Source organism: Camelus bactrianus, chromosome 9 (genome assembly GCF_048773025.1).
Source record: "Camelus bactrianus isolate YW-2024 breed Bactrian camel chromosome 9, ASM4877302v1, whole genome shotgun sequence".
NCBI lineage: Eukaryota > Metazoa > Chordata > Mammalia > Artiodactyla > Camelidae > Camelus > Camelus bactrianus.
This window is the reverse complement of record NC_133547.1, coordinates 12,309,647-12,333,891: the sequence shown is the minus strand read 5'-3', so window position 1 is coordinate 12,333,891 and position 24,245 is coordinate 12,309,647. Positions and strand designations below refer to the sequence as shown.

Below are 24,245 nucleotides of genomic sequence, written 5' to 3'. Positions count from 1 at the left end.
CAATGACATTAGAAGCTCCACGACCTTGGCTTTCCTGACCCCGGTTCTCCTATCCTGTTAACAGGAGTGGGGAGGCAAGCTTCACGATGTGATCATTCCAGGAAAGGAACTGGACTGGGAATGGGCCTCGTATGTGGAAAGGCGGGGGAGGGGGTGTTGAGGGGAGCAGGTAACTAGTTAACACATCTCTTCTTTCGGAAGGGTGGGACAGATTTGAAAGGAGGCTAACTCCCTAGAGGTAGGATTTATTAGATGGTTTCAGTAATCTAGCTCCTTCCCCGAGGCAATTTAGCCCTGGCAGGCCCTTCTCTCCTTTGAGGGGGCGGGGTGTGTGGATATTGGTGGGGAGATGGAATTTCAGGTAAAACCCTCTCAGCTCCCCGCCCAACCCAGCCTCTCGGGGGTCAAAAGCAGAAAAGAGCCACAAATCCCACAAAACTTCTTTGCCCTAAAAAAGGAATTCCTCCTACTGAAGCCACACTTAGAAATAATCAAGACCTTAAGAAAAGTTCAGGCCAGAGGTAATTTTCTAGGTTAAACATAACAACAACAGAAGAGGCTTTAAAGATCAAAACACCAACCTGTTCCAATGGGACACACACCTAGCAGGCTTTGAAAAGAAAGAGCTGAGAGGGGCAAGTTGCTGGAAGGACCAAGGAGGGCCTGGAGGGACAGCAGTGAGTAGGGAGGGTCTGCACAAAGTGGAGGGTGAGGGGTAGGAGGGCCCTCCCTGGAAGGGGAGATGGCCCTGGAGGGTACTGAGGGGCTGCCTCCTTCCAGAGGAATCCACCATACCTAATGCCCTCAGGACTGTCTAGCCAGAATATCCAAAACAGCAGACCAGGTGAGCATCCCTACCAAGGGCTTCAGCCAGGGCTGCGGCATCTGGTATACCACGCCCAGTAACATTACTGCATACCGCTGATGGCCCATTTTGTAATTAAAGGTCATCCCATATAGTTAAAAAGACATTAATAATTCCCAAGTGGACAAAGTTGTTGCAGTTCCCTTTAAAAAGGGATAGACCTTATCTTTTAAAGATAATATTAAAGTATTTTTGGAGGAAATGATAGGCTGTCTGGGATTACATTAGAATAATCCCCTGGGAGAATGGGTAGAGGTATAGATTAAAAAAAGATTGACTACAAATATGAAAAGGAATATATGTATGTTCATGTATGACTGAAGCATTATGCTATACATGAGAAATTGACACAACATTGTAAACTGACTGTACTTCAATAAATATATATATATACAAAAAAAGATTGACCACAAATTAAAATAAACACATGAAAAGGTGCTCAGCCTCCTTAATCAAGAGGGAAATGCAAATTACAACTACTACATATCCACCAGCATGGTTGAAACCAAAAAGCGAAAAACCAAGAACAAATCAAACACAAGTAAACTAATGCTAGCGAGAGTGTGGAGCAATTGATTGGCGCTCTCTTACATGGCTTGTGGGTGTGAGGGTGGGAATACTACATTAGAGAATCGTTTGGCTTCACCTGATAGAGATGAATGTATGGCTACAACATGACATGTGTTAACCTAAAACTATAAAATCACCAGTTATTTTATCAGCAAAACTGGGTTTACTCAGAAACAGCAAGAAATTGCAATTTGGGATGTGCAACAATGGTGAACCACGTACAAGCCCCCTATAGCAAAGGAGAGAACTTTTTTATGGAGAGAGGGAAAGTTTGAGGGGACTGTTATAAACAAAAATTCATTGGAGAAAAGGAGATGCTCTGAGTGTAGAGGTTTTTCATTGGCCAAGTTGTGACAGTCTCTCATTGGCTGAGCTGTTGCCAGGCAAGAAGAAAATCTGTCCTCCTGTTGGCTGTAGTAGCATCACTTCCAGAGATGCAAGGTAGGTCTCTTCCCTGTATTGACATGTTGGGGTACCTGCATAAGAGCTCCCCTTTCTGGCCTCCTGATTCCATGTTAGTGTGGTTTCCTTTTCTCTTGTAGAAGAAATTCTCCTGGAATTGTGATTTCTGCCATCCTGCCTCCTTCCCTGTGAGGCTGCATGATTCCCCTCCCTTCCCCATCCTCCCAGCCCCTCCTGCTGTCCCTGAGGAAATCTGATTCACTCTGGAATCTTCCCCTTCCCCTCTCTGCTCCCCATCAACCCCCCTGACCAGGTGCTTTCTTCATCCCTCTGGCTCTGCCTCTGTCTGCTCCTCTCATTCTCCCTGGGAGTCCTGGGTTTCCCAAAGGCTCTCAGCAAGGTGCCCTGGTGCAAATCCACCTGCCCTTTCCAAGTAAGTGTCTTCCACTCATTCCTGGGCATTTCCCATCAATGTCCAGTCACCTGGGGGCTCAGGAACCCCACACTGGCTGCTGTGGGAGCCTAGGTTGGTGGTTCTTCCTGAGCCTCAGTTATCTGCCTCTGTTAAATGGGTGCATCTGCCTGTGTGGGAAATGATTCTGGTGCCCAGACTATAGTTAGCAGTCTTCTAAGGGGGCTGCTGTTGTCATTACTCACTGTGTGATTGCTCCTTGTGTTCCCACAAAGCTGCCTCCTGGTCCTTGATCTTGGGGTGCTGGTGCACAGGGGTAGTAAGACCCTGGACTTGGACCCTTTGCACCCAGACTTCCTGGGTTTTAATCCCAGCTTTGCTGCTTACCTGCTGTGTGACCTTGGGCAACTGACTTAACCTCTCTGGCCTCAGCCTTCTCATCAAAGGAGTCATATTAGTGAGACCTAAATGTGAGGAGTCAATGAGATATTACCTGTGAGGCAGCAAAGCAGATCTTGGCGTGTGGCGTGGTTTTCACAGGTTTTTGTTCAGGAAGCTTTTGCACAGCTAAAGATTATAACCTCAGAGAGCTTTAGTTTATGTGAGTTGCATTTGTAATAGTCACCATATCAGAAACTAAAAAGGGGGCATTTGAAACTACTGATTAAATAATTTAAAAATGGGTGATTATAAACCCATTCAATAGTAAGCTAAATGACATTTTTCGCGGTAAATAACTACAATCTACACAGAAAGGAAATGGAGTGAGAAGAGTGGCATTGTTTTACATCTTTTTAAGTCTCTTTGCTGTCTGGCTTACCAGGAGACAGGCAGATTCTCCTTACATCTGGTTCTGCTCCAGTCTGTCTCCATATGTCACTTTGGTTGATGTTCATGTAGAAAATTTCACCTCACATAGACAGTAGAAACAGGGAGGAGGGTTTTAATAGGAGCTTCAGGTAATTTTGGCTATTCCTTTTTTGCTACAGCTCCAAAATTCAGCACACAGTAGTTTCTTTCTCTCTTTAAAATTGTTTTAGCTTTGCTCTTTGCTCTTACAAAGGAAACAATAAGGAAAACAGAAAGACAATCTATGGAATGGGAGAAAATATTTGCAAATGATGAGACCAAAGGGATTGATTTCCAAAATATACAAGTTGCTCATACAACTCAATATCAATAAAAGACAAAAACAAACAACCTAATCCAAAAATGGGCAGAAGATCTAAAGAGATCTTTCTCCAAAGAAGACATACAGATGGACAACAGGCACAGGAAGAGATGCTCAACAGCACTAATTATTGGAGAAATGCAAATCGTAACTACAATGAGGTATCACCTCAAACCAGGCCGAGTGGCCATCATCAAAAAGTCCACAAATAATAAATGCTGAAGAGGGTGTGGAGAAAAGAGAACCCTCTTACACTCTTGGTGGGAATGTAAAGTAGTGTATCCACTATGGAGAACAGTACGGAGGCTCCTTAAGAAATGAAAAATAGACTTACCACATGATCCAGCAATCCCACTGTTGACATATATTTGGAGAAAACTCTAATTCGAAAAGATACATGCACCCCAATGTTAATAGCAGCGCTATTGACAATAGCCAAGACGTGGAAACAACCTAGATGTCCATCGACAGATGACTGGATAAAGAAGTTGTGGCATGTATATATATATATATATATATATATATATATATATATACTACTCAGCCATAAAAATGAATGAAATAATGTCATTTGCAGCAACATGGATGGACTAGAGATTATCGTACTAAGTGATGTAAGTCAGAGAAAGTCAAATACTATGTGATGTCACTTTTATGTGGAATCTAAAACAAAACAAAACAAAAAGATAGAAATGAACTTATTTACAGAACAGAGACTCACAGACATAGAAAACAAACTTATGGTTACCAAGAGACAAAGTAGGGTAAGGATAAATTGGAAGTTTGGGATTGAAAGATTCAAACTACTATGTACAGAATAGATAAACAACCAGGTCCTGCTGTATAGCACAGGAAACTATATTCAATAGCTTGTAGTAACCTGTAATGAAAAAGAATGTATATTTGTATAACTGAATCACTGTGCTGTACACCAGAAACTAATACAACATGGTAAATCAACTATATTTCAATTAAAACATTAAAATTTAACACTATTTTAGCTTTTTCTTTTGAAATAAAATTAGACTTACAGAAGACTTGCAAAGGTAGTACAGAGTTTCTGTGCACCTTTCATCCCCCTTCCCCTGATGTTAATCTGTTAAGTACCCACGCAAAATCAGTAGGTACAAAATTACCGCTATCCACCAATTACCATTGGGATAACTTTGTAACTGTTTAACTCATATTCTTTTTCTACTGAATATATATCTCCAGAAAGTAATCCAGAATACAAATACAAGGATACATACAAATATATATAAGTATGTCAGTTCAATTTAATTTGCTATATGTAATACACACATACCTACATATATGCATATTATGTACAATAGGACACATAAGGGTTATCTCAAAATTATGTGGTGGCTTTTCTTTCAGGCATGGTCTCCACCTTTCTCTTCCTGGAAATGCCTCTCCTATGTTTCAGATTCCTCCAGTTGATCCCAAAATATCCTCCAGAATTGACGCAACATTGTAAATGGACTATATGTCAATAAAAAAGAAAGCAAACTATTTTTAAAAATGTCATCCAGAGCTGAATTGTCCAACCAAACCAGTATTTACTCCTAGAAGACTCACACCACATGTGGTCCTGACTCTTAGGTCTGTTTCAATTGTCACAGTCCCTTTTGGATGATCCTGGCAGAGAATCTCCCCCTTGGGGTGCATCTGCATGGTAAGGGGTGAAGTTCAGGGTGGGGACCTCACATTATTTGCATCACATCAGGAGACCTGGAACTTCTTAGGGATCCAGCAGCAGTGAGGTCATGGCCCCTGGGCTGGGGTGGGGACAGCCTAATCCTGTCAGTGCCTGGTTCTCTCTCACCTTCAGGATTAGAAAGTCACAATGTAGTGTCGCTGTGACACTATACCCACACCTGCCACCTGCCTAATGCTTTTAACCCTGATTGATAACCTTTGCTGGGGTGCTTCCCTTAGGGTTTAGGAAATAGGGTTCTAACTCTTCCACTCTTTCCACCTTGATGGAACATCTTGGTGTTTTCTTTTGTCGAGTTTTCCCTCCTCATTTGGAACAACTCTTCACTCTGAACCCATAGTCAGAGAAAGACAGCAACATTGTATTTCTATTAAAAAGATCTGAGACACTTGTCAAAATAATACATTTATTATCTATGGTTGGCAGATATAGTGCTGCCAGTATTTCAAAAGGATTTAAAAATAACAAAAGAATTTTATACACCATATAATTTGGGGTAGAGTTGGGCTCAGGGGACCACTTCATTTTTCACAGAGTAGGCAGAAACGTCAAACTTCAAACTTGTTTTGAGGTAGGTGACTTTCAGCTGTGAGTCCTGGTCCCAGTCTTGAAACCTCAGGAGGTTAAGTCCACCACCTGAGGAGGAGGGAATTCTCTCAGCCATAGGGACGAGGTTCCAGTCAGAGAGGAGGAGGAGGAGGCTTCCCGGGAGGCAGCGATAAAGCCTCTTGAGCAGAAACAGGGGAGACAAGGGCAGAGGGGACTGGGGCTGAAACAGAAGGGCCTTGGGGGAATGGTGAGGAGTCCTCTCCAGTTCCAGAATTTCCCTGTGCTCACCCGGGGGTCTCCACTCTAGAACAAGGGGCTGCCTTAGAGAAACAGCAGCAGTTAAATCTGATGGAGGAACCCTTCTAGTAGCTTCCAGAACCTGAAGACAGGGCCCAATAAGACCCTTGAATGGACTCAGGAGACAAGATGCCAGGGAGCTACAAGCCCTTGATTAATGAACGAGATGTGCCAGCCAATGGTCGCAGCTCCTGGAAGGCAGTCAGGTGGTTTTGCAAGGACAGTCCTTTGACTAGGACAGAACGACCTGCACGATCACACTGGAGTTGGGCAGATAGATTCCATAATGTTTGGAACAGAACTCCATTTCACGGACCCAGTGTTCAAGAGACACAAAGCGGACACCTGTCTTGAGGTTGGAGAACACATGGCTGACCTGTAGGCAGAGAAAGAGGTAAGTCCCATTGTGCCATGGCCTTGCCCTCAAAAGCTGAGGTTGGGGCCTTCTGGCAGGTGGAATTTCCCACAGACGGCTGCGACAGCTCCTCCAGTGCCCCCTGTACTTCTAGAATCAGACCACTCCTCATCCAGGGTTGGTGTCTAATCCCCACTCCCCTTGAATCTGGGCGGGTTTGCTTGTAACCAACAGTGTGATAGACATGATGCTGAGTAACTTTCACCTAGTGACCTCCAAGGCTGGGTCAGAAAGGCAATGCAGCTTCTGCTGGTTTCTCCAGAACCCTCATGGGGGAGCCCTGAGCCCCCAGGAAGCAGTCTGACTGGCCTGAAGCCACCATGCTGTGAGGAAGCCCAAACTAGGCCACGGACAGAGGTCCCACGGCCAAGCTCTGAGACTAAACCAGGAGATGCTGGCCAACCACCAGCTGCTGTGTGCACACTGCACCCCACCCTGCCCCCAGCTCCAGCCAGTGTCTAAATGCAACTGCGTGAGAGTTGGAGCCAGAAGCTCCCAGCAGAGCCCCACTCAGAAACCAGGAGCGGTGATAGAATCACAGCTGTTGGTATGAAGCCACTAAACTTTAGGGCAAATTTTTTATGGAGAAATAAATTGATCATCATAAGCCCCACATTCCTTTCCCCTCACCCCATCAGAGACTCACCTCAAGGAAGGAAGTGTGTCTCCTGTTCCGGATGGGGAAAAGCGTAGTAGAAAATTGATCCAGAATGGCCTGGTTGGCATCTAGAAGTTGGATAGTTAGCCGATATATAGAGTTAATGTCTTGTTGGTCTGTCCACCTGTGGGAAAAGGGAGAACTTGAAGGCTGGACTTGCCACCCATCTCTTTGGCTGGGCCTGCCTCCTCCACCTGGCTGGACTTCCCATGTGTGCAAATCCAAAATGTGGTCCCAGGGACTAGCACCATCTCTGTCACTTGGGGGCTTGGCTCACCTGCACTGATGAACTAGCAGTGCTCTTCAAGTTACCTCCCCCATAGGCTTGTCCAAAGGTATGGTCTTTGCCCTCTGCTTTGGGGAGGTAATCTCTGGACTCTTTGAATATTATGCTGACAGGAGTATCTTTGTTTGCCTGGGGTCCTTGGGTCATATTGGATGGCCTGCCAATGTGATTTGGTGGCTGCTGGCCACACCCACATAGATGGTCTCACAATAGGGAACAGCCACCCACGGATCATAGGAGTTCCTAAGCAGCTCACACTTCAAAGCACTGGCTGTGTGCTTGACATATAACTTTGTCTTATGAAGATAGGGAAACTGAGGCACATTGACTTGCCCCACAAAGCAGCAAAGCCAGGGTGCGAACCTGAGGGTCTGGCTCCAGAATCTGAACTCTTACCCAACGATCCTATCTTGCCTCGTCCGAAAGCAAGAATCATCTCATCCATAGACAAGTCTGAGTTGAGCCCACGTCCTCTGTATTGGACCCTGCCTGATATCTTCCAATTCAGTTCCCTCTGGGGGATAGGAGAGGGGTTCAGAGAGGGCACTCTGCTAATTCCTAAAGCTCTGATGGTGGTTAAGTCATTCCCTGACCTGCTTTATCCTAAGGGATTGTGTTAGGAGGCCTGGATGGAGGAGTCACCTGTAAAAGAGCAGAGCTCAGCCCAGGGCTATTTTTATCATCACACTCACCAGTCAGAGAAACAAATCTCAATCTTGCCACTATCCAGGAGTTCGGGCCAGAAACCCTCCTCCTCCAGGTCCAACACTTGCTTCTTCTTATGATACCACCTACAAAAGAGGGCGAAAGGTGAATGAGACTAGGCAAAGACTCACAACCAACCCGCTGGCCCTTGGGGGATAAAAGGTATTAACCTGTAGGGAGACCGGAAGCAGATCCGCAAAGGGGCCCTAGGCATAACCTCCCAGCTTTCCTCCATATCCAGGTCGTCCAAATCCTGCACCACCATTGATTTCCAGAGGCTTCCTGTTAAACAAAAATATTTATGTCTCGGTTACTCGTCCTCCAGCTGTCCGCGGTCCCAGGGAGAAGTCCAGTGGTTTCCCGTGTGGTCCCGCCCCTCCAGCCCCTCCGACCCGCTCCCTTGAGGACGATCCTCTTTCCTGGGCTCCCCACCTTCTCTCTCACGTTTGCACAGCAGGTTGCGTCCTATGGGTCCGCGCGCGCAGAAGCGGCCCAGGAGGCAGGCACTGGCGGCGTCGGCGCGCGGCAGGCAGCTGCGGACGACCGGCCACAGGGCGCGGTGGTCCCGGGCCAGGATCTTCAGCCACAGGCCCGGGGCGTCCACCAGGGCGCGCCAGCGCCGGCACACCTGGCGGCAGCGGCCGAGCAGCGTGCGCGGGGGCAGGAGGCTCAGCACCGCCAGGAGCAGCTCCGGGGGCAGTTGGCTCAGGCCCAGCACTTCCTCCGGTTCCGTCTCCAGCGGGGGGACCCTGGAGGCCGAGGCGTCCATGGTCTCCTCTCCAGGCCTGACTCTGACTGCTGGAGAGCCAGTATCAACATCAGGGACCTGCAGCCTCCGCCAGCCCCACCCCTACCACCCACATCTCAACTCTGTCAACCCCTAAGTTCGGTCAGCTGGCTTCCCAACTTCACCACTACCAGCTGGACCTTGCCAGCAGTCCATGTCAGTCCCCCCTTCCGCCATGTGCACCACCAAACCCAGCAGCCAACCTCCTCCGTGGCCTCACCAACCGCCAGTCTTACCCTGCATCTCCTCCAGTGCTCCTCGCCAGGGGGCTCTCACTTTGACTCAGGGGCCCCCATCTCCACTGCCCTTTTAATTGGCCAGGCCCTCCCTTCTTAATACCCAGCACCAGCCCCCACCCTCCCTCCCAATACTCCCTATTACCAGTCAGTCTCTGCCTGCCCCTCCCTTCTTACTACCCTGCTGCCTCCGCCCTCTGCCTTGCCCAATCTTACAAGCCAGCCCCTCCCCGTCCTGCCCTCCCATACTCTCTAGTCACCCCCTTTTCAGGGTATGTTCTGACCCCTGGGTAACTACGGTAGGAATCAGATGCGGCAGAGGAGGGAGGGGGCAGAGGCGCTGAGATCCAGAATCTGTCACTAGTCTTTGGGACCAGTGGCCCCTTGGAGTGTCCCTAACCTGCTGTAAGGCATTTGGTGCTGAACAACTGCAGTTATTTTGGTCAGGCTTCCTGCATAAGCCTCATATCTGTTACCTCCTGTAAAAGTTCCCGTCACCTTTAAGCGCCGGGCATCACTGTCCCTGAGATCATTGCATAGGAGAAAACATGCTTCAGTAGGAACCAAATGTATTTCATCTGACTTCCTAAATGAGTGCTCCAACCAGTAATGACCCCAGCTGGCCTCACGGAGAGTTTTATTACTAGTCAGGGTAGCAAGTCCCTGAGGTAGGAATTGCTATGTCGTCATTTCACATGTGAGAAAACTTGAGGCCAAGTGACCTGTCCAAGGTGACAGCACTGGGATTTGAACCTAGCCTGGCTGTCTCTAGAATCCTGCTTTTAACCTCTATACTAACTCTATCCAATAAAAATGAAATGCGACCTACTCATATAATTTTGAGTATCAACAAGTAAAACCAGACATGGATTCCGGCCCACATGGAACTTACCTTCTAGGGGGAGAGACATGGTGAACAGGAGGCAGAGTAAGCAAATTATATACTGTTGGGGAAACCATTAAAAGAAAAATCTCCTGTGAACCCTGAATATCCTTTCCATAAATGCAGAAAAGAATGAAACACTTTTATTATTGAAGAAGCATTAAATCAGACTGTAAAGCACATGGGCCATGATGAGCAGTAGACGTGATGTGTAAATTATGTGGTGTGATCAGCTCTGCGGGGAAGCAGAGCAGGGAAGGGAATGGTGGGTAAGCCATCTGAGTGGAGAGATACAGATCAGTGGTAGATAGGTGCTTGGCATGCACAAGGTCCTGGGATAAATCCCCAGTTCCTCTGTTAAGGAAAAAAAATTAAAAATAATTAAAAAGAAATGGTTACTATTGAGGTTTTCAAACAGATCCCAAAGGGAAGCAGGGTAAGAGCACCAGCTCCAGCAGTTCATCTCTACTCCCACGGACTTGCTCCCCCAGGTAATGTGAGCAAATCTCAGAAATCACACCCTTCCGTCCATAGCAATACATTGTTTTTAATGTAATGTGTAAGCTGTGGGAATCTTTTTGATAATGAGATTATGGAAATTGACTATGACCCAACTATGAGTTCAAAAAGTAGTTTTAAAAAATTTTAAAAAAACCTGAAGTAGGATAAAAGGGCAGATACTGACAAGTGATTTTCCTTTCCTTTCTTCAATTTCCTTCTCAGAGACAATCTCTGTTAATTCTTGGGATTACATCCAAAGCTGTACTCTGATTAAAAAGAAAAACAAATATAATTGGATTTCAAAAGGGCTTACCATCTAGAAGATAACAATTAGAGGATAATGGTTCCCAGGAGAGGAGGGTGTACAAAGCACCCCAGAGGCCTTTGGGAAAAGTGCGTGCATTTTGGTGTCACAGTAATGGGATGCTATTTGGAAGCTGTGCCTAGGACAGGGCCACCCGGGGGAGAATGTTCCTGGATACCTTCTCCTAGTCAAAGTTCTGTGTGTTTTCAGGAGGAAAGCCTATGAATCTGAGCCTAGAACCCAATTCCAGTTTGCATATAAACGTAAAGTGTATTAATAGACGCTGATGCTCCAGGAATACGACTACTGGGTCAATTGGAAGATTGTCCTTGGCTTTTTTGGCACTTTATTAGTTGTGCTCCAATTCTGAAAACCACAGAATCTCTTCATCAAAGCAATGCCAGCCATGGGCCTTAGGGAGCTTCACACTTTGAGTAGCTGAATCTTATTGGGACCAAGCCCAAGCATCATTTGCATAGTGAAATAGATATTCTTTTAATAGTAAATTTCTTCCTTTTATTTCACCTTTACACTATATATGTATTGGGGGCATTTTATTAACACTTAAAGAATTCTCAGTGGAGGTTTCATGATCTAAGTATTTCATTTCGAGATAGTAGAGGCTGCAAATTGGAGTGTGGTGGCTGGCTACAGAGAGAAGTAACCAGGGTGGCCACGGAATGTTGGGATGCAGGTGCATCTCTGCTGGAGATGTGGTTGGGAATTTGGGGGGAAAGCCTGCCAGTCTGATGGTTTGCAGAAGTAGAAATGCCTGAACCTTGGACCACAGGGAAGCGGACTGCACAAATAATTCCAAAGACGTTTAGAAGCTCCACCAGCTTGGCTTCCCTGCCCTCAGTTCTCTTATTCTTTTTTCCACCCCATTTATTTAATTGAAGTATAGTCAATTTACAATGTTTGTTAGTTTCTAGTGTACAGCAGAGTGATTTATACATACATATATATATATATATTTTCCATTTCATATTTTCTCATTAGAGGTTGCTACAAGATATTGAATATAGTTCCATGTTCTATACAGTAGGTCCTTGTTTATCTATCTTATATATATTAGTTCATATCTACAAATCCCAAATTCCCAGTTTATCCCTCCCCACCCCCATAACCATAAGCTTGTTTTTTATGTCTGTGAGTCTATGTCTGTTTTGTAAATAAGTTCATTCTGTGCCTTTTTTTTTTAAGATTCCATATATAAGTGATATCATATGATATTTTCTTTTCTTTCTCCTTCTGGTTTACTTCACTTAGTATGATGATATCCAGGTCCATCCACGTTGCTGTAAATGGCATTCTTTTTAATGGCTGAGTAGTATTCCATTGTGTATATATACCACAACTTCTTTATCTGTTCATCTGTCAATAGACATTTAGGTTGCTTCCTTGTCTTGGCTGTTGTCAGTAGTGCTGCTGTGGAATACAATCTAGATTTTCCAGTCAAGATGGCAGAGTAGTAGGACCACAAGCTTGCCTCTTGCGACTACAACAAAACCATAACTGACTGCTAAACAACCATCAAAAAAAAAAAAAAAAAAAAAGAGAGCAGGACCTAGCAAAAAAGGTCTTCAACTGGAAGCATAGAGAGGGACTCACAGCAGGATGGTAGGAGGCATGTGCTCATGATATAATTAGGCCCTGGGGGTAGGCCACCCACAAGCTGAAGAATAGTTAAGTCATAGAGGCCCTCCCACAGGAGTGAGAGTTCTAAGCCCCGCAACAGGCTCCCCACCCCGGGGTTCCAGCACTGGGAGGAGGAATAGATCCCAAGACATCTGGTTTTGAAGACCAGTGGGGCTTAACTCCAGGAGCCCCACGGGACTGGGGAAAACAGAGACTTCACTGTCTTGGGAAGGGTACACAGAATCTTGTGCATGCCAGGTCCAAAGGTAGAGGCAGTGATTTCATAGGAACCTGGGCCAGAGCCTGTCTGCTGGTTTTGGAGGATCTCCTGGGGAGTTAGGGGACAGCTGTGGCTCACTCAGGGGACATAAAAGCTGGTGGCAGACACCCCAAGAGTGTTTTTCTACATGAGCTTTCCTGGAGTCTGACATCTTGCTTGGGTCATTAGCACCAAGACCTAGCCCCACTTAACAGCCTGTATGCTTAAGGGCTGGGACGCCTCAGGCCAAAAAACATACTGGGTGGGAATGCAGCCCCACCCATCAGCAGACTCCTTCCTGAACCCAAAGGCCTCTAGACAGGGCCCTACCCACCAGAGGTCCAGAACAAAGCTTCACCCAGCAGTGGGCAGGCACCAACTCCTCCTGCCAGGAAACCTGCATAAGCCTCTAGTCCAGCCTCAACCACCAGGGGGCAGATACCAGAAATAAGAAAACAACAATCCCAAAGCCTGTGGACCAGCTGGATCCTGGCTCTTGGGTGATAAGAGAGGAGTGCACTGCTGGAATGATGCATAGGACGTCTCCCACAGACATCTACTTCTCTAAGGTCAAGAAATGTAACTAAGCTACCTAAAAATACAAATAGAAAGATAGACAATATGATGTGACAGAGGAATATCTTCCAGGCCGCAGCACAAGACAGAATCCCAGAAGAAGAAATAAGTGATGAGGAGATAGGCAATCTATCTGAGAAAGAGTTTAGAGTAATGATGGCAAAGACTGTCAGAGAACTCAAGGGGAGTATAAATGCACAGAGTGAAGTTTTTAGCAAAGAGTTGGAAAATATAAAGAATACCCAAACAGAGTTGAAGAATACAATTACTGAAATGAATAATATGCTAGAAGGAACCAAGAATAGACCAAATGAGGCAGAAGAATGGATCAGTATCTAGAAGACAGATTAGTGAAAATCACTACTGCAGAACAGAATAAAGAATGAAAAGAGATGAGGATAGTTTATAAGAACTCTGGGACAATGTGAAACACATTAATATTCACATTAGGGGTACCAGAAAGAGAAGGGAGAAAGGACCTGAGAAATTATTTGAAGAGATAATAATTGAAAACTCCCCCAACTTGGGAAAGGAAACAGTCACCCAAGTCCAGGAAGCGCAGAGTACCACACAGGATCAACCCAAAGAGGAACATATATTGTAATCAAATTGACAAAAATTAAGGATAAGGAGAAAATATTAAAATCAGCAAGAGAAAAGCAACAAATAACATACAAGGGAACATCCATAAGGTTATCGGCTGATTTTTCATTCAGGTGAATGGACTTTGACCCCTGTCTCTAGCACCTGGCTTCAACTAAGACAAGAATCACCAAGCTAGGATGAGAAGAAGACAGTAACAGACAACTGAGCCGAAAGGCTGGACCAGGTCTATAAGACCCATGCTACTGGTTCAGTTGCACTGTTTATCAAATGTCTGTCTCACTATCAAAATGAAAAGTTATTGTTTTATTTCTAGCTATGTTTTTGCCCCAGTGTTCAGGATGAAAAGAAAACTCTGTAGTAACACTATCAGAAAGTATAGCTACTGGGGGCAATTTAACTGGTTGTTGGATCTGTCATCAAATTCCTTGATCAATACAAGGCCAATAGAAGCGCTTCATAATTCCTGTCACTGACTTTTCAGATGTTCCCATAATCTATAAAAAATTTCCCCCTTAGCATATGTTTGTTTACTACCTTCAATTAATTTACTTAATTCTGAAATTTCTATGATGAGAAAGTGATGTTGCAAAACCAAATGGTTCTTGCTTTTTAAAAACTGTTTTGCAGGCGGAATCTTGTGCTATAATCCAGATAGAATGTTGTGCTTTCATATCGGATGAATCCCTTGATATAACCATCTAATGACTCACATAGAAAATAAAAATTTCTGCATTGAAGGATTTCCTTTCTAGTCTCAATAAAATCTTAGGTATATAGTTCAGTTCTGAGGCTTTATGGCTTAAATCTTTGCTTCTGACTTTGTTATCATTGTTGGCTGTATTGATTGTGTTCTGTATTTTTTATAGAGTACTAATTTCTTGTGCCTCTCGATGTATATTCAAAACTCCAATTAAAATAATGATGTCTAAATAACTTGAAATTGTTGATCGTATCTATAGTTCTATGTAAAATAATGGGCATGCACAATGTACATACATAAGGAGGCTGGCATAAGTCATATTGGTTGGAGGTTGGCATAAGTCATATTGGACAACTCAGAGAAGACGATCAGTCCTTGTCGAGAATACTTAAGTTGAAAAAATTTAAATTCCATATATGATCCAGCAATCCTACTTCCGGGTATCTACCCACAAGAATTGAAAGCAGGACCCCTTCAAGAGGTCTTTGTACACCCATGTTCATAGAATTATTCACAACAGCCAAAATGTGGAAGTAACCCACGTGTCCATTGGCAGATGACTGCATAAGCAGAATGTGCTGCTTACACACGATGGAATAGCATTCAGTCTTAAAAAGGAAAGAAATTCTAATACATGCTGCAATATGGACCTTGAGGAGAGTGTGCTAAGTGAAATAAGCCAGACACAAAAAGAAAAAAACAGTATGATTCCACTTCTATGAAGTTCTAGAGGAGGTGAATTCATAGAGGCCAAACAGAATGGTGGTTGCTGGGGGCTGGGGTGGGTGAAACAGGGAGATACTGATTAATGGGTACAGAGTTTTGGTTATACAAGATGAAAAGTGTTCTGAAGATTGGTTCCACAACAGTGTGAATATACTTACCATTACAGAACTCAGAAGTCATTAAGATGGTAAATTTGACATTTTGCCAATTAAGAATTTCTATTAATAATTTTTTAAAATCCTGTTTACAAAATCTTAAGGAGGCTCAGAATAAATCCAATGAAAGATATGCAATACTTTAGGAAGAAATTTATAAAACCTGAATGAAGACCATTAAAGAAGAGTTAGATATTGGCACACAAGAGGGCAGGATCTCCAGAAGGAGCAACATGGACGAATCCAAAAGCATGTCCTCAAGGCAAATGTGAAGCTGTGGGTTGGTGAGTACGACATCACATTTACATACAACTTAACATAAAACAATGCTCTACAATAATTGTTGGACAAACATATGTAGAAAAAGGAGAAAGTAACCCAAGGCATGTACCTTCCCAGGACAGTGGTTGTGGGTAGGGGGTGAGATTGGAGCGAGGGGGCAGATATGGAGTGTTTGGTTTGTTACAGCTCAGATTTGAAGCCTTCACATTCTTGGCTTGGAACTGGTGCTAACGATTTCTCTAGGTTCAATGCCAACTTCATGGACTGCTGGTGGAGAGGGGCCAGGGGCTCAGGGCACCTGCCTCCATCTGCACTCCAAGAGCCAGCTCCTTCCTGAGACTGACTCCGTCCTGTTGCTGCCCTGATCAGATGTCCCGCACAGCAGGTAAGAGGCAGGATCAAGAGCCACCTCACATGTATAGATATTTTGATGGTTTCCGATATTTTGCAATTACAAATAGGCTGCAATGAATAACTTTATGCACATGAATTTTGTGCGTATGTTGCAGGAGGAAGAACTCCTCTTCCATAAAACAATCACTCTTAAAGAGTTCACTTACAGACTTTTATTCCATGTATCTCTATCTCATTATTTTTGAAAATATCATCATACCAACATGATTTTCTTATTGACAGATTTCGAAGCAGAGATGACATGAGTTTACTGACTTGTAGTAAACCTAGGCGCCAAGTAAATGTATTACGTTTAATGCTGATGACTCTAAAGACAACTCCACACTAATCAAACCAATAACTCAAAGTTGTTTCACTTATTAAAGATGAATCCTAGAGCACGTGATCCTTTAAAAATCTGAGTTAGTTTTGGGTAATGTTTAGAAATATTTGATTTTTAAGTGGTTACTTTGAAGTCAATTAGAGCCCTTTTACAAATGAAATTTTATAATATTATCTGGACATACAAACATATCATATTTATAATGTACACACAGACACAGATATCCAGGTAGACACAAACAGAGACCTCATAGTTTTCCTGCTTGAGTTTTAAAAGGCCTTCCTCCTCCCTCTAACCCCTGCCCTATATTTTTAATTCTTTTTTGGTATCAAGTTCTTCTATTTGAGCCAAGGCTGCAGCCTCTCAGGCAACATAGGCTGTGTCTGCCTTTCAAGGACATGGAAAGAGTTATAACTTCAAGTTGTCTCCCAGGAGACCTATTTCTCTTTTGAAAAGATGTTTTATCAAGCTGGCTCCTTTTAACTGTGCATGCAAAAATCAGTTTGGGAATGTCAAAAGCACTCCATCCTGGCCATTTGAGGGTTAGATTAAGTACTTGCAAGTATTGGCTCCACACCAAGTGAGGAACCACTGGTCCTCTGCACCTAGGAGATGTACCAGTACCCTCTTAAGTCTAGAATTCTTAAGATCACCGTTCAAATAAAAGTCATGGACCACCACCCAATACAAGGAGCTCTGAATATAAGGAAACACTCACTGAAACACCTGAAGGGAGCTGTGAAGCCGAGCTGCTCAAGGGGCCCTTGCCTGGTACCGAGGGCCAGTCCAAAGTAGACCCCAGGTGGGGTTTTGTGTGATCAATGTCTATAGCAATGTCAATGAACATAATGATTAAACAATCTCTTATAGGAATAGAAAAGAGTTTTATTTGAGGGAAACTGAGGATTACAATCCGAAAGACAGCCTCTCAGGTAAGCTGGAGGAAATGCTTCAGAGAAGCATGGTTTTCAACATCATTTTCTACCTTGTCAGAACAAAGACCATCAAACAAGTCAGGGAAACATTCCTTTAAGGTTATAAAGACAAACACTTACCCAGTAAGTCAGTGTGGCCTTGGCTCCTGGGAAGGGAGTCATGCAGGGAGGACCAGCACTGGCATCCTAGGAAGGGAGGCATTTCATCTTTATTCTTCACATGAACATTCCTTAACTGTGGTCACTGCACCCTTTTCTTTAATGATCAAAGCAGACGTACAACATATGTTTGATAGGCCACACACAGGCTGTTTTAGTTACATAAAACTTGAGTTAAATCACATATAAGCCAGAATGACTTCCCCATACATCAAGATGTGAAAATTTCTTTCCAGGAAAGTCTAGGAGGAGGAACCTTTCCTATGAAGAAGGGGAGACATGGAAAGGCTTCCACAACCTGGAGGGCCCCCCATGACGCTGCTCAGTTTCAATCCCCCCCCCCTTTCTTTAATGCTTCTCAATTTTGAGGGGAACAAGAAAGGAAATGAAGTTGTGGATGGAGAGGTTAATCATAGACTCAGCTGGAGAACTCGGCTTTAGTGGGACTCAGTCACAAACAGAGAGCAGCTCATGCTATTCCAAACCATGGGCAACTCCATGGCCAGCTGCAGTAGGATCTCACCATTCCCCACCCCTTTCCTTTTCCCCAAATAATGGAGCCATATTTTAGGAGGCCAGGATGCTCCTAGTTGTCCCACTACTGCCACCACTGTTTGTTTGTATGACCAAGACAACCCCCATGCCCGGATATTTGCCAGAGGGACTTGGGGGGCTCAGGGTAGAGTTGTCCTCACTCCTGAGACTCACCACAGTGGTGCAGGAAAGATGCACGTTTGAATCCTAAGAGAAAAACACACAGACAAAGATAAGAATCCATGTGCCTCTTCCTTCCACCTTTTCCCTTCCCTGAGGGGTCCTGCAGAGGGTACTCAGATTTCACCTTAAGAAACTAGAAAAAGGATGGACAGGACCTTGGCAGATAAATGTGGAAGGCAAAGGGATTTATAGACGACAACTCTGAAGTGGGTTACGTGTAGTAATCATGTGTGTATATTTACACATTTATATATGAGCTAATAGGAGGATCTTCTGAAAACTAGTAAAGAGAAAGAATAATGGGGAAAAAAGATCTGAGGCACTTTTGTCAAAGTAATACATTTATTACATATGATTGGCAGATAGTTTGCTGCTGATTTATTCTCTCCAAGTTTGAAAAGAATTTCAAAATAGCAAAACAATTTTATACATCATATAATTTGGGGTATGGTTGGGCTCAGGGGAACACTTCATTTTTCACAGGGTAGGCAGAAACATCTGACTCCAAACTTGTTTTGAGGTAGGTGACTTTCAGCTATGAGTCCTGGTCCCAGTTTTGAAATCTCAGGAGGTTAAGTTCACCACCCAAGGGGGCAGGAATTTTCTCAGCCATAAGGATGAGGTTCTAGTTCAGACCAAAGGAGAGGGCTTCCCAGAAGGCATCAGTAAAGCTTCTTGAGCAGAAAAAGAGGAGACAAGGGCAGAGGGGACTGGGGCCGAAACAGAAGGCCTTGGAGGGAGAGTGAGGATCCAGCCAGTTCCAGCATTTCCCTGTGCTCACCTGGAGGTCTCCACTCAGAAGGACAGGGGCTGCCTTAGAACAGCAGCAGCAGGTAAAACTTATGTAGGAACTCCCTTCTAGTGGCTTCCAGAACCGGAAGCCAGGGCCCAGTAGGACCCTCAGTTGGACCCACGGCCCAGTAGGACCCTCAGTTGGACCCAGGAGATCCCAGGATGCCAGGGAGCTACAAGCCCTTGATTAACAAATAGGATGTCCCAACCAATGGTCGCAGCTCCTGGAAGGCACAGTCAGGTTGTTTTGCAAGGACAGTCCTTTGACTAGGACAGAATGACCTGCACGATCACACTGGAGTCGGGCAAATAGATTCCACAATGTTCAGAGTAGAGCTCCATATCCCAGATCCAGTGTTCAAGAGACACAAAGCGGACACCCGTCTTGAGGTTGGAGAACACATGGCTGACCTGTAGGCAGAGAAAGAGGTAAGTCCCATTGTGCCATGGCCTTGTCCTCAAAAGCTGAGGTTGGGGCCTTCTGGCAGGTGGAATTTTCCACAGACGGCTGCAACAGCTCCTCCAGTGCCCCCTGTACTTCTAGAATCAGACCACTCTTCATCCAGAGGTGGTATCTAATCACCCCCCACCTCCTTGAATCTGGGTGGGTTTGCTTGTAACCAAGAGTATGGTGGATGTGATGCTGAGTGACTTTTCATCAAGGCTGGGTCAGAAAGGCAATGCAGCTTCTGCTGGTTTCTTCAGAACCCTCATGGGGGAGCCCTGAGCCCCCAGGAAGCAGTCTGACTGGCCTGAAGCCGCCATGCTGTGAGGAAGCCCAAACTAGACCACAGACAGAGGTCCCACCACCAAGCTCTGATACTAAACCAGGAGATGCTGGCCAACCACCAGCTGCTGTGTGCACACTGCACCCACCCTGCCCCCAGCTCCAGCCAGTGTCTAAATGTGGCAATGTGAGAGACCAGAGCCAGAAGCTCCCAGCAGAGCCCCACTCAGAAACCAGGAGAGGTGATAAAATCACTGCTGTTGATGTTAAGCCACTAAATTTGGGGGCAATTTGTTATGCAGCAATAGTTCATCATAGACTCCACCGACCTTCCCCCTCACCCTTGTCAGAGACTCACCTCAAAGATGACATTGTTTCTACACTGCCGGATGGGATAAGGTTTAGGAGAGAAATGGTCCAAGATGACGTGGTTGGCATCAAGAATCTGGGCAATTAGCTGATAGACACAGTTCGTGCCTTGTTGGTCTGTCCACCTGTGGGAGAAGGGAGACCCTGGGGGCTGGGCTTGCTGCCAGTGCAGCTGTGATGGTGCTTAAGTCATTTCTTGACCTGCTGTGTCCTAAGGGGTTGTTAGGAGGCCTAAGTGAAGTCACTCAAGCAAAGGTCAGGGTTCAGCAAAAGGGCTGTTTTTATCACCCCACTCACCTGTGGGAGACGTAAATCTCCATCTTGCCACTATCCAGGAGTTCCGGCCAGAAACCCTCCTCCTCCAGGTCCAATACTTTCTTGTTGTAACAACACCTAGGAAAGGGGGAGAAAGGTCAATGAGAACAGGTTAAGGACTCACAATGGCCCTGGCCCCTGGGAATAGGCCCATTTACCTGTGGGCAGATAGGAGGTAGGTCAGATAAGGGAGTCCAGGAATGACCTGACAGTTTTCCTCCTCTGGCCAGTCGTCCCCATCGCTCAGCCTCATCCATTTCTGGAAGCCATCTGTTAAATTCAAAAAGTTTGTGCCCAAGTTCCACTCCTGCCTGCTGCTGCCACAGGATAAGTCTCAGGGGGTTCCCAGCGGCCCCGCCCCTCCGGCCCCTCCGGCCCTGCCGACTGACTCCGGGGCAGCCACGCCCACCAAATCCTTCCGGCCCCGCCCCTCGCCCCCTTCGGCGGGCTGGCTTGAGGGACTCCTTTCCTGGGCTCCACACCTTCACTCTCAGGTTTGCACAGCAGGTTGCGTCCTATGGGTCCGCGCGCGCAGAAGCGGCCCAGGAGGCAGGCACTGGCGGCGTCGGCGCGCGGCAGGCAGCTGCGGACGACCGGCCACAGGGCGCGGTGGTCCCGGGCCAGGATCTTCAGCCACAGGCCCGGGGCGTCCACCAGGGCGCGCCAGCGCCGGCACACCTGGCGGCAGCGGCCGAGCAGCGTGCGCGGGGGCAGGAGGCTCAGCACCGCCAGGAGCAGCTCCGGGGGCAGTTGGCTCAGACCCAGTGCTTCCTTGGGCTCGGGAACGACGGGGGAACCCCGACCAGCCTGCCCCTGGAGGGTAAGACACCCATGATCTCCTCGCCAGGGTAGGCTGTCCCTGTTGGAGATCCAGTGTCAAGACGTCAGGGACCTGCAGCGCCTCGTCCCCCAACCCCTCCCCTGCCAGCCGTACCCCAAGACTGTCAGCTCCCAAACGCTATCAGCCACCTCCGTATCCTCACCACCTCGAATTCTTTCCTCAAGTCCGCAGTCTCCCGGCTGGTCCTTGTCAGCCACCCATCTCAACTCCTTCCCACCGTGCTCACCACAGACCCCAGCAGCCGACCCGCTCCGTGGCCTCAGGGAACCCCGAGGTCTAACCTACATGTCAGCCAGTAGTCCTCAACGGTGGGCTCTCACATTGCTTCACTCGCCCCAGTCTCTAATTCAGCCCTTTGTATTCGCCAGCCCCTCCCTCTTAATTCCCAGCACTATCTAACCCCTGACCCCATCCTCCCTCTGACCTCCCAGTCTTTGCCCTCCCCTCCCTCCGCCTTGCCCAGACTGACCAATCAGCCCCTCCCGGACCCGTTCCCTCGCCCCCATTCTCCAGACAGCCCCTCCTTGGGATGGTATTCAGACCACTGGGTAACTACCCAACCTAATTGAAAGCCTCAGAAGAGAGAGGTGGGGCACCGGGATCCAGAGTCTGTCACTCTTGGTCCATACCAGTGGCCCCTTGGAGTGTCCCTGTAAGGTGCTTGGTGCTGAACAGATGCTGTTATTTTGATCAGGCTTCGGCGGGAGTCCTCATATTTGTTAGTTCCTGCAAAAATTCCCATTACCTTTAAAGGCTGGGCGATTACTTCACAGGAGAAAACGGGCCCCAGCAGGATTCAAATGCATTTCTATTTGACTCCATAAAAATGCAAGCTACACATATAATTTTAAATAACAGCAAGTAAAATGAGACGTATATTCTGGCCCACATAGAACCTAGCTTATAGGGGGAAAGACACAGTGAACAGGAGGCAGAGTAAGCCAATTATACACTGTTGGGGAAATCATTAAACATAAAATCTGCCAACACCCTTTCCCCGAAATCCTCTCCACAAATGTAGAAAAGATTGAAACAGTTTTATTATTGAAGAAGTGTTAAATCTTGTTGCTGAGTCCAAACTCATTCTGCTTGCTACACGACAGGCCAATAAATCAGGAGATGAGGTTGGGGCAAGGAATAGCGACTTTATTCGGAAAGCCGGCAGATCAAGAGGATGGCAGACTAATGTCCTGGAGAACCATCCTCCTCTAGTCAGAATACAGCTTATTCTTATACAAAAAATAAGGGAGGGGGTGTGGTTGATTGTTGTAATCTTCTTGCTGCAGGCATTCTTTGTTCTTGCAGCCCTCCCCGTGGGCTAGGTCATGGTGTCCCTGTAAACCTCCAGCAAAACAAAGGTTATTCTCTACTACAATCTGACTGTAATTCACATGGGCCACGGTGAGCGGTAGATGTGAAGTGTAAATTACGTGGTGTGTTGGAAGGGGATCAGCGCTGCGGGAAAGCAGAGCAGGGAAGGGAATGAGGGGTAAGCAGTCTGGGTGGGGAGACCCTGAATTCTGAGAGATGGAGTGACTATTACATGGGCTTAATTTTTTTTTCAATACATGAATTTTCAAGAAAATGTTGACTATTGAGGTTTTCAAACAGATCCCAAAGTGGAACAAGGTAAGAGCACTGGCTCCAACAGTTCACTCCAGACCAATCTGCCTTCATCTCTACTCCCCCTACCTGACTTGGTCCTCCAGGCAATTTGAAGCAAATCTTAGAAATCATACCATTCTGTCCATAGCAGAACTTATTTTTTTTAAATGTAATGTGTATACTGGAAGAATCTTTTTGATAATAAGATTATGAAAATTGATTATGATCCAACTATGAGTTTAAAAAGTAGTTTTTTAAAAAGTTAAAAAACCTCAAGTAAGATACAAGTTCAGATACTGACAAGTGAGTGTCTTGTCCCATTCTTAAATTTCCTCCTCAGATATAGACTGCTATTTCTTGGTAAAACCTGCCAGTCTGGTTTGCAGGAGCAGAAAATTCCTGAGCCTCAGAGCACTGGGAGGCAGGCTACACAAATAATTCCGAGGACATTAGAAGCTCCACCAACTTGGCTTCCCTGCCCTTGGTTCTCCTATCCTGTTAACAGGAGTGGGGAGGCAAGCTTCACGGTGTTCATTCCAGGAAAGGAACTGGACTGGCAATGGGCCCTGTGTGTAGAGGGAGGTTTGGAGGGAGCAGGTAACTAGTTAACACATCTCTTCTTTCAGAAGGGTGGGACAGATTTGAAAGGAGGCTAACTCCCTAGAGGTAGGATTTAGTCTGGACAGTCCTGGGTGTTGGTAATCTAACTCCTTTCACCAGGCATTTCAGCCCTGGCAGGCCCTTCTCTCCTTTGTGGGGGCGGGGTGTCTGGATATTGGTGGGGAGATGGAATTTCAGGTAAAACCCTCTCAGCTCCCCACCCAACCCAGCCTCTCGGGGGTCAAAAGCAGAAAAGAGCCACAAATCCCACAAAACTTCTTTGCCCTAAAAAAGGAATTCCTCCTACTGAAGCCACACTTAGAAATAATCAAGACCTTAAGAAAAGTTCAGGCCAGAGGTAATTTTCTAGGTTAAACATAACAACAACAGAAGAGGCTTTAAAGATCAAAACACCAACCTGTTCCAATGGGACACACACCTAGCAGGCTTTGAAAAGAAAGAGCTGAGAGGGGCAAGTTGCTGGAAGGACCAAGGAGGGCCTGGAGGGACAGCAGTGAGTAGGGAGGGTCTGCACAAAGTGGAGGGTGAGGGGTAGGAGGGCCCTCCCTGGAAGGGGAGATGGCCCTGGAGGGTACTGAGGGGCTGCCTCCTTCCAGAGGAATCCACCATACCTAATGCCCTCAGGACTGTCTAGCCAGAATATCCAAAACAGCAGACCAGGTGAGCATCCCTACCAAGGGCTTCAGCCAGGGCTGCGGCATCTGGTGTACCACGCCCAGTAACAT

The 24,245-nt window shown here is 46.0% G+C and overlaps 2 protein-coding genes across 2 annotated transcripts; both read right to left on the bottom strand.

Annotated features, from left to right (window-relative positions):
• Nucleotides 1–5,582: 5,582 nt before the first annotated feature.
• LOC105062893 (F-box only protein 27-like) lies at nt 5,583–8,843 on the bottom strand. Its single transcript, XM_074370855.1, has 4 exons — nt 8,365–8,843; nt 8,038–8,136; nt 7,048–7,183; nt 5,583–6,362 (listed from the first exon to the last, which is right to left on the bottom strand). The coding sequence occupies exons 1-4, from the start codon at nt 8,817–8,819 to the stop codon at nt 6,219–6,221; spliced, it is 834 nt and encodes a 277-aa protein (XP_074226956.1). The 5' UTR covers nt 8,820–8,843; the 3' UTR covers nt 5,583–6,218.
• Nucleotides 8,844–19,309: 10,466 nt separating this feature from the next.
• Nucleotides 19,310–24,245, bottom strand: LOC105062894 (F-box only protein 27-like). The gene is made up of 6 exons (XM_074370854.1): nt 24,195–24,245; nt 20,863–21,266; nt 20,612–20,770; nt 20,436–20,531; nt 20,128–20,263; nt 19,310–19,453 (listed from the first exon to the last, which is right to left on the bottom strand). The coding sequence occupies exons 1-6, from the start codon at nt 24,243–24,245 to the stop codon at nt 19,310–19,312; spliced, it is 990 nt and encodes a 329-aa protein (XP_074226955.1).

Excerpts from the sequence above, each read along its gene's own strand:
- LOC105062893 (XM_074370855.1), bottom strand. The coding sequence starts at position 8,819 with ATGGACGCCTCGGCCTCCAGGGTCCCCCCGCTGGAGACGGAACCGGAG. Across the intron at positions 8,137-8,364 it reads CGCGGACAGCTGGAGGACGA|GTGGTATCATAAGAAGAAGC; the intron begins GTAACCGAGACA and ends CCTCTTTTGTAG. Across the intron at positions 7,184-8,037 it reads GAGATTTGTTTCTCTGACTG|GTGGACAGACCAACAAGACA; the intron begins GTGAGTGTGATG and ends CTTTTCCCACAG.
- LOC105062894 (XM_074370854.1), bottom strand. The coding sequence starts at position 24,245 with ATGTTACTGGGCGTGGTACACCAGATGCCGCAGCCCTGGCTGAAGCCC. Across the intron at positions 21,267-24,194 it reads AGCCCTGGCTGAAGCCCTTG|GGGCAGGCTGGTCGGGGTTC; the intron begins GTAGGGATGCTC and ends CTTACCCTCCAG. Across the intron at positions 20,264-20,435 it reads GAGATTTACGTCTCCCACAG|GTGGACAGACCAACAAGGCA; the intron begins GTGAGTGGGGTG and ends CTTCTCCCACAG.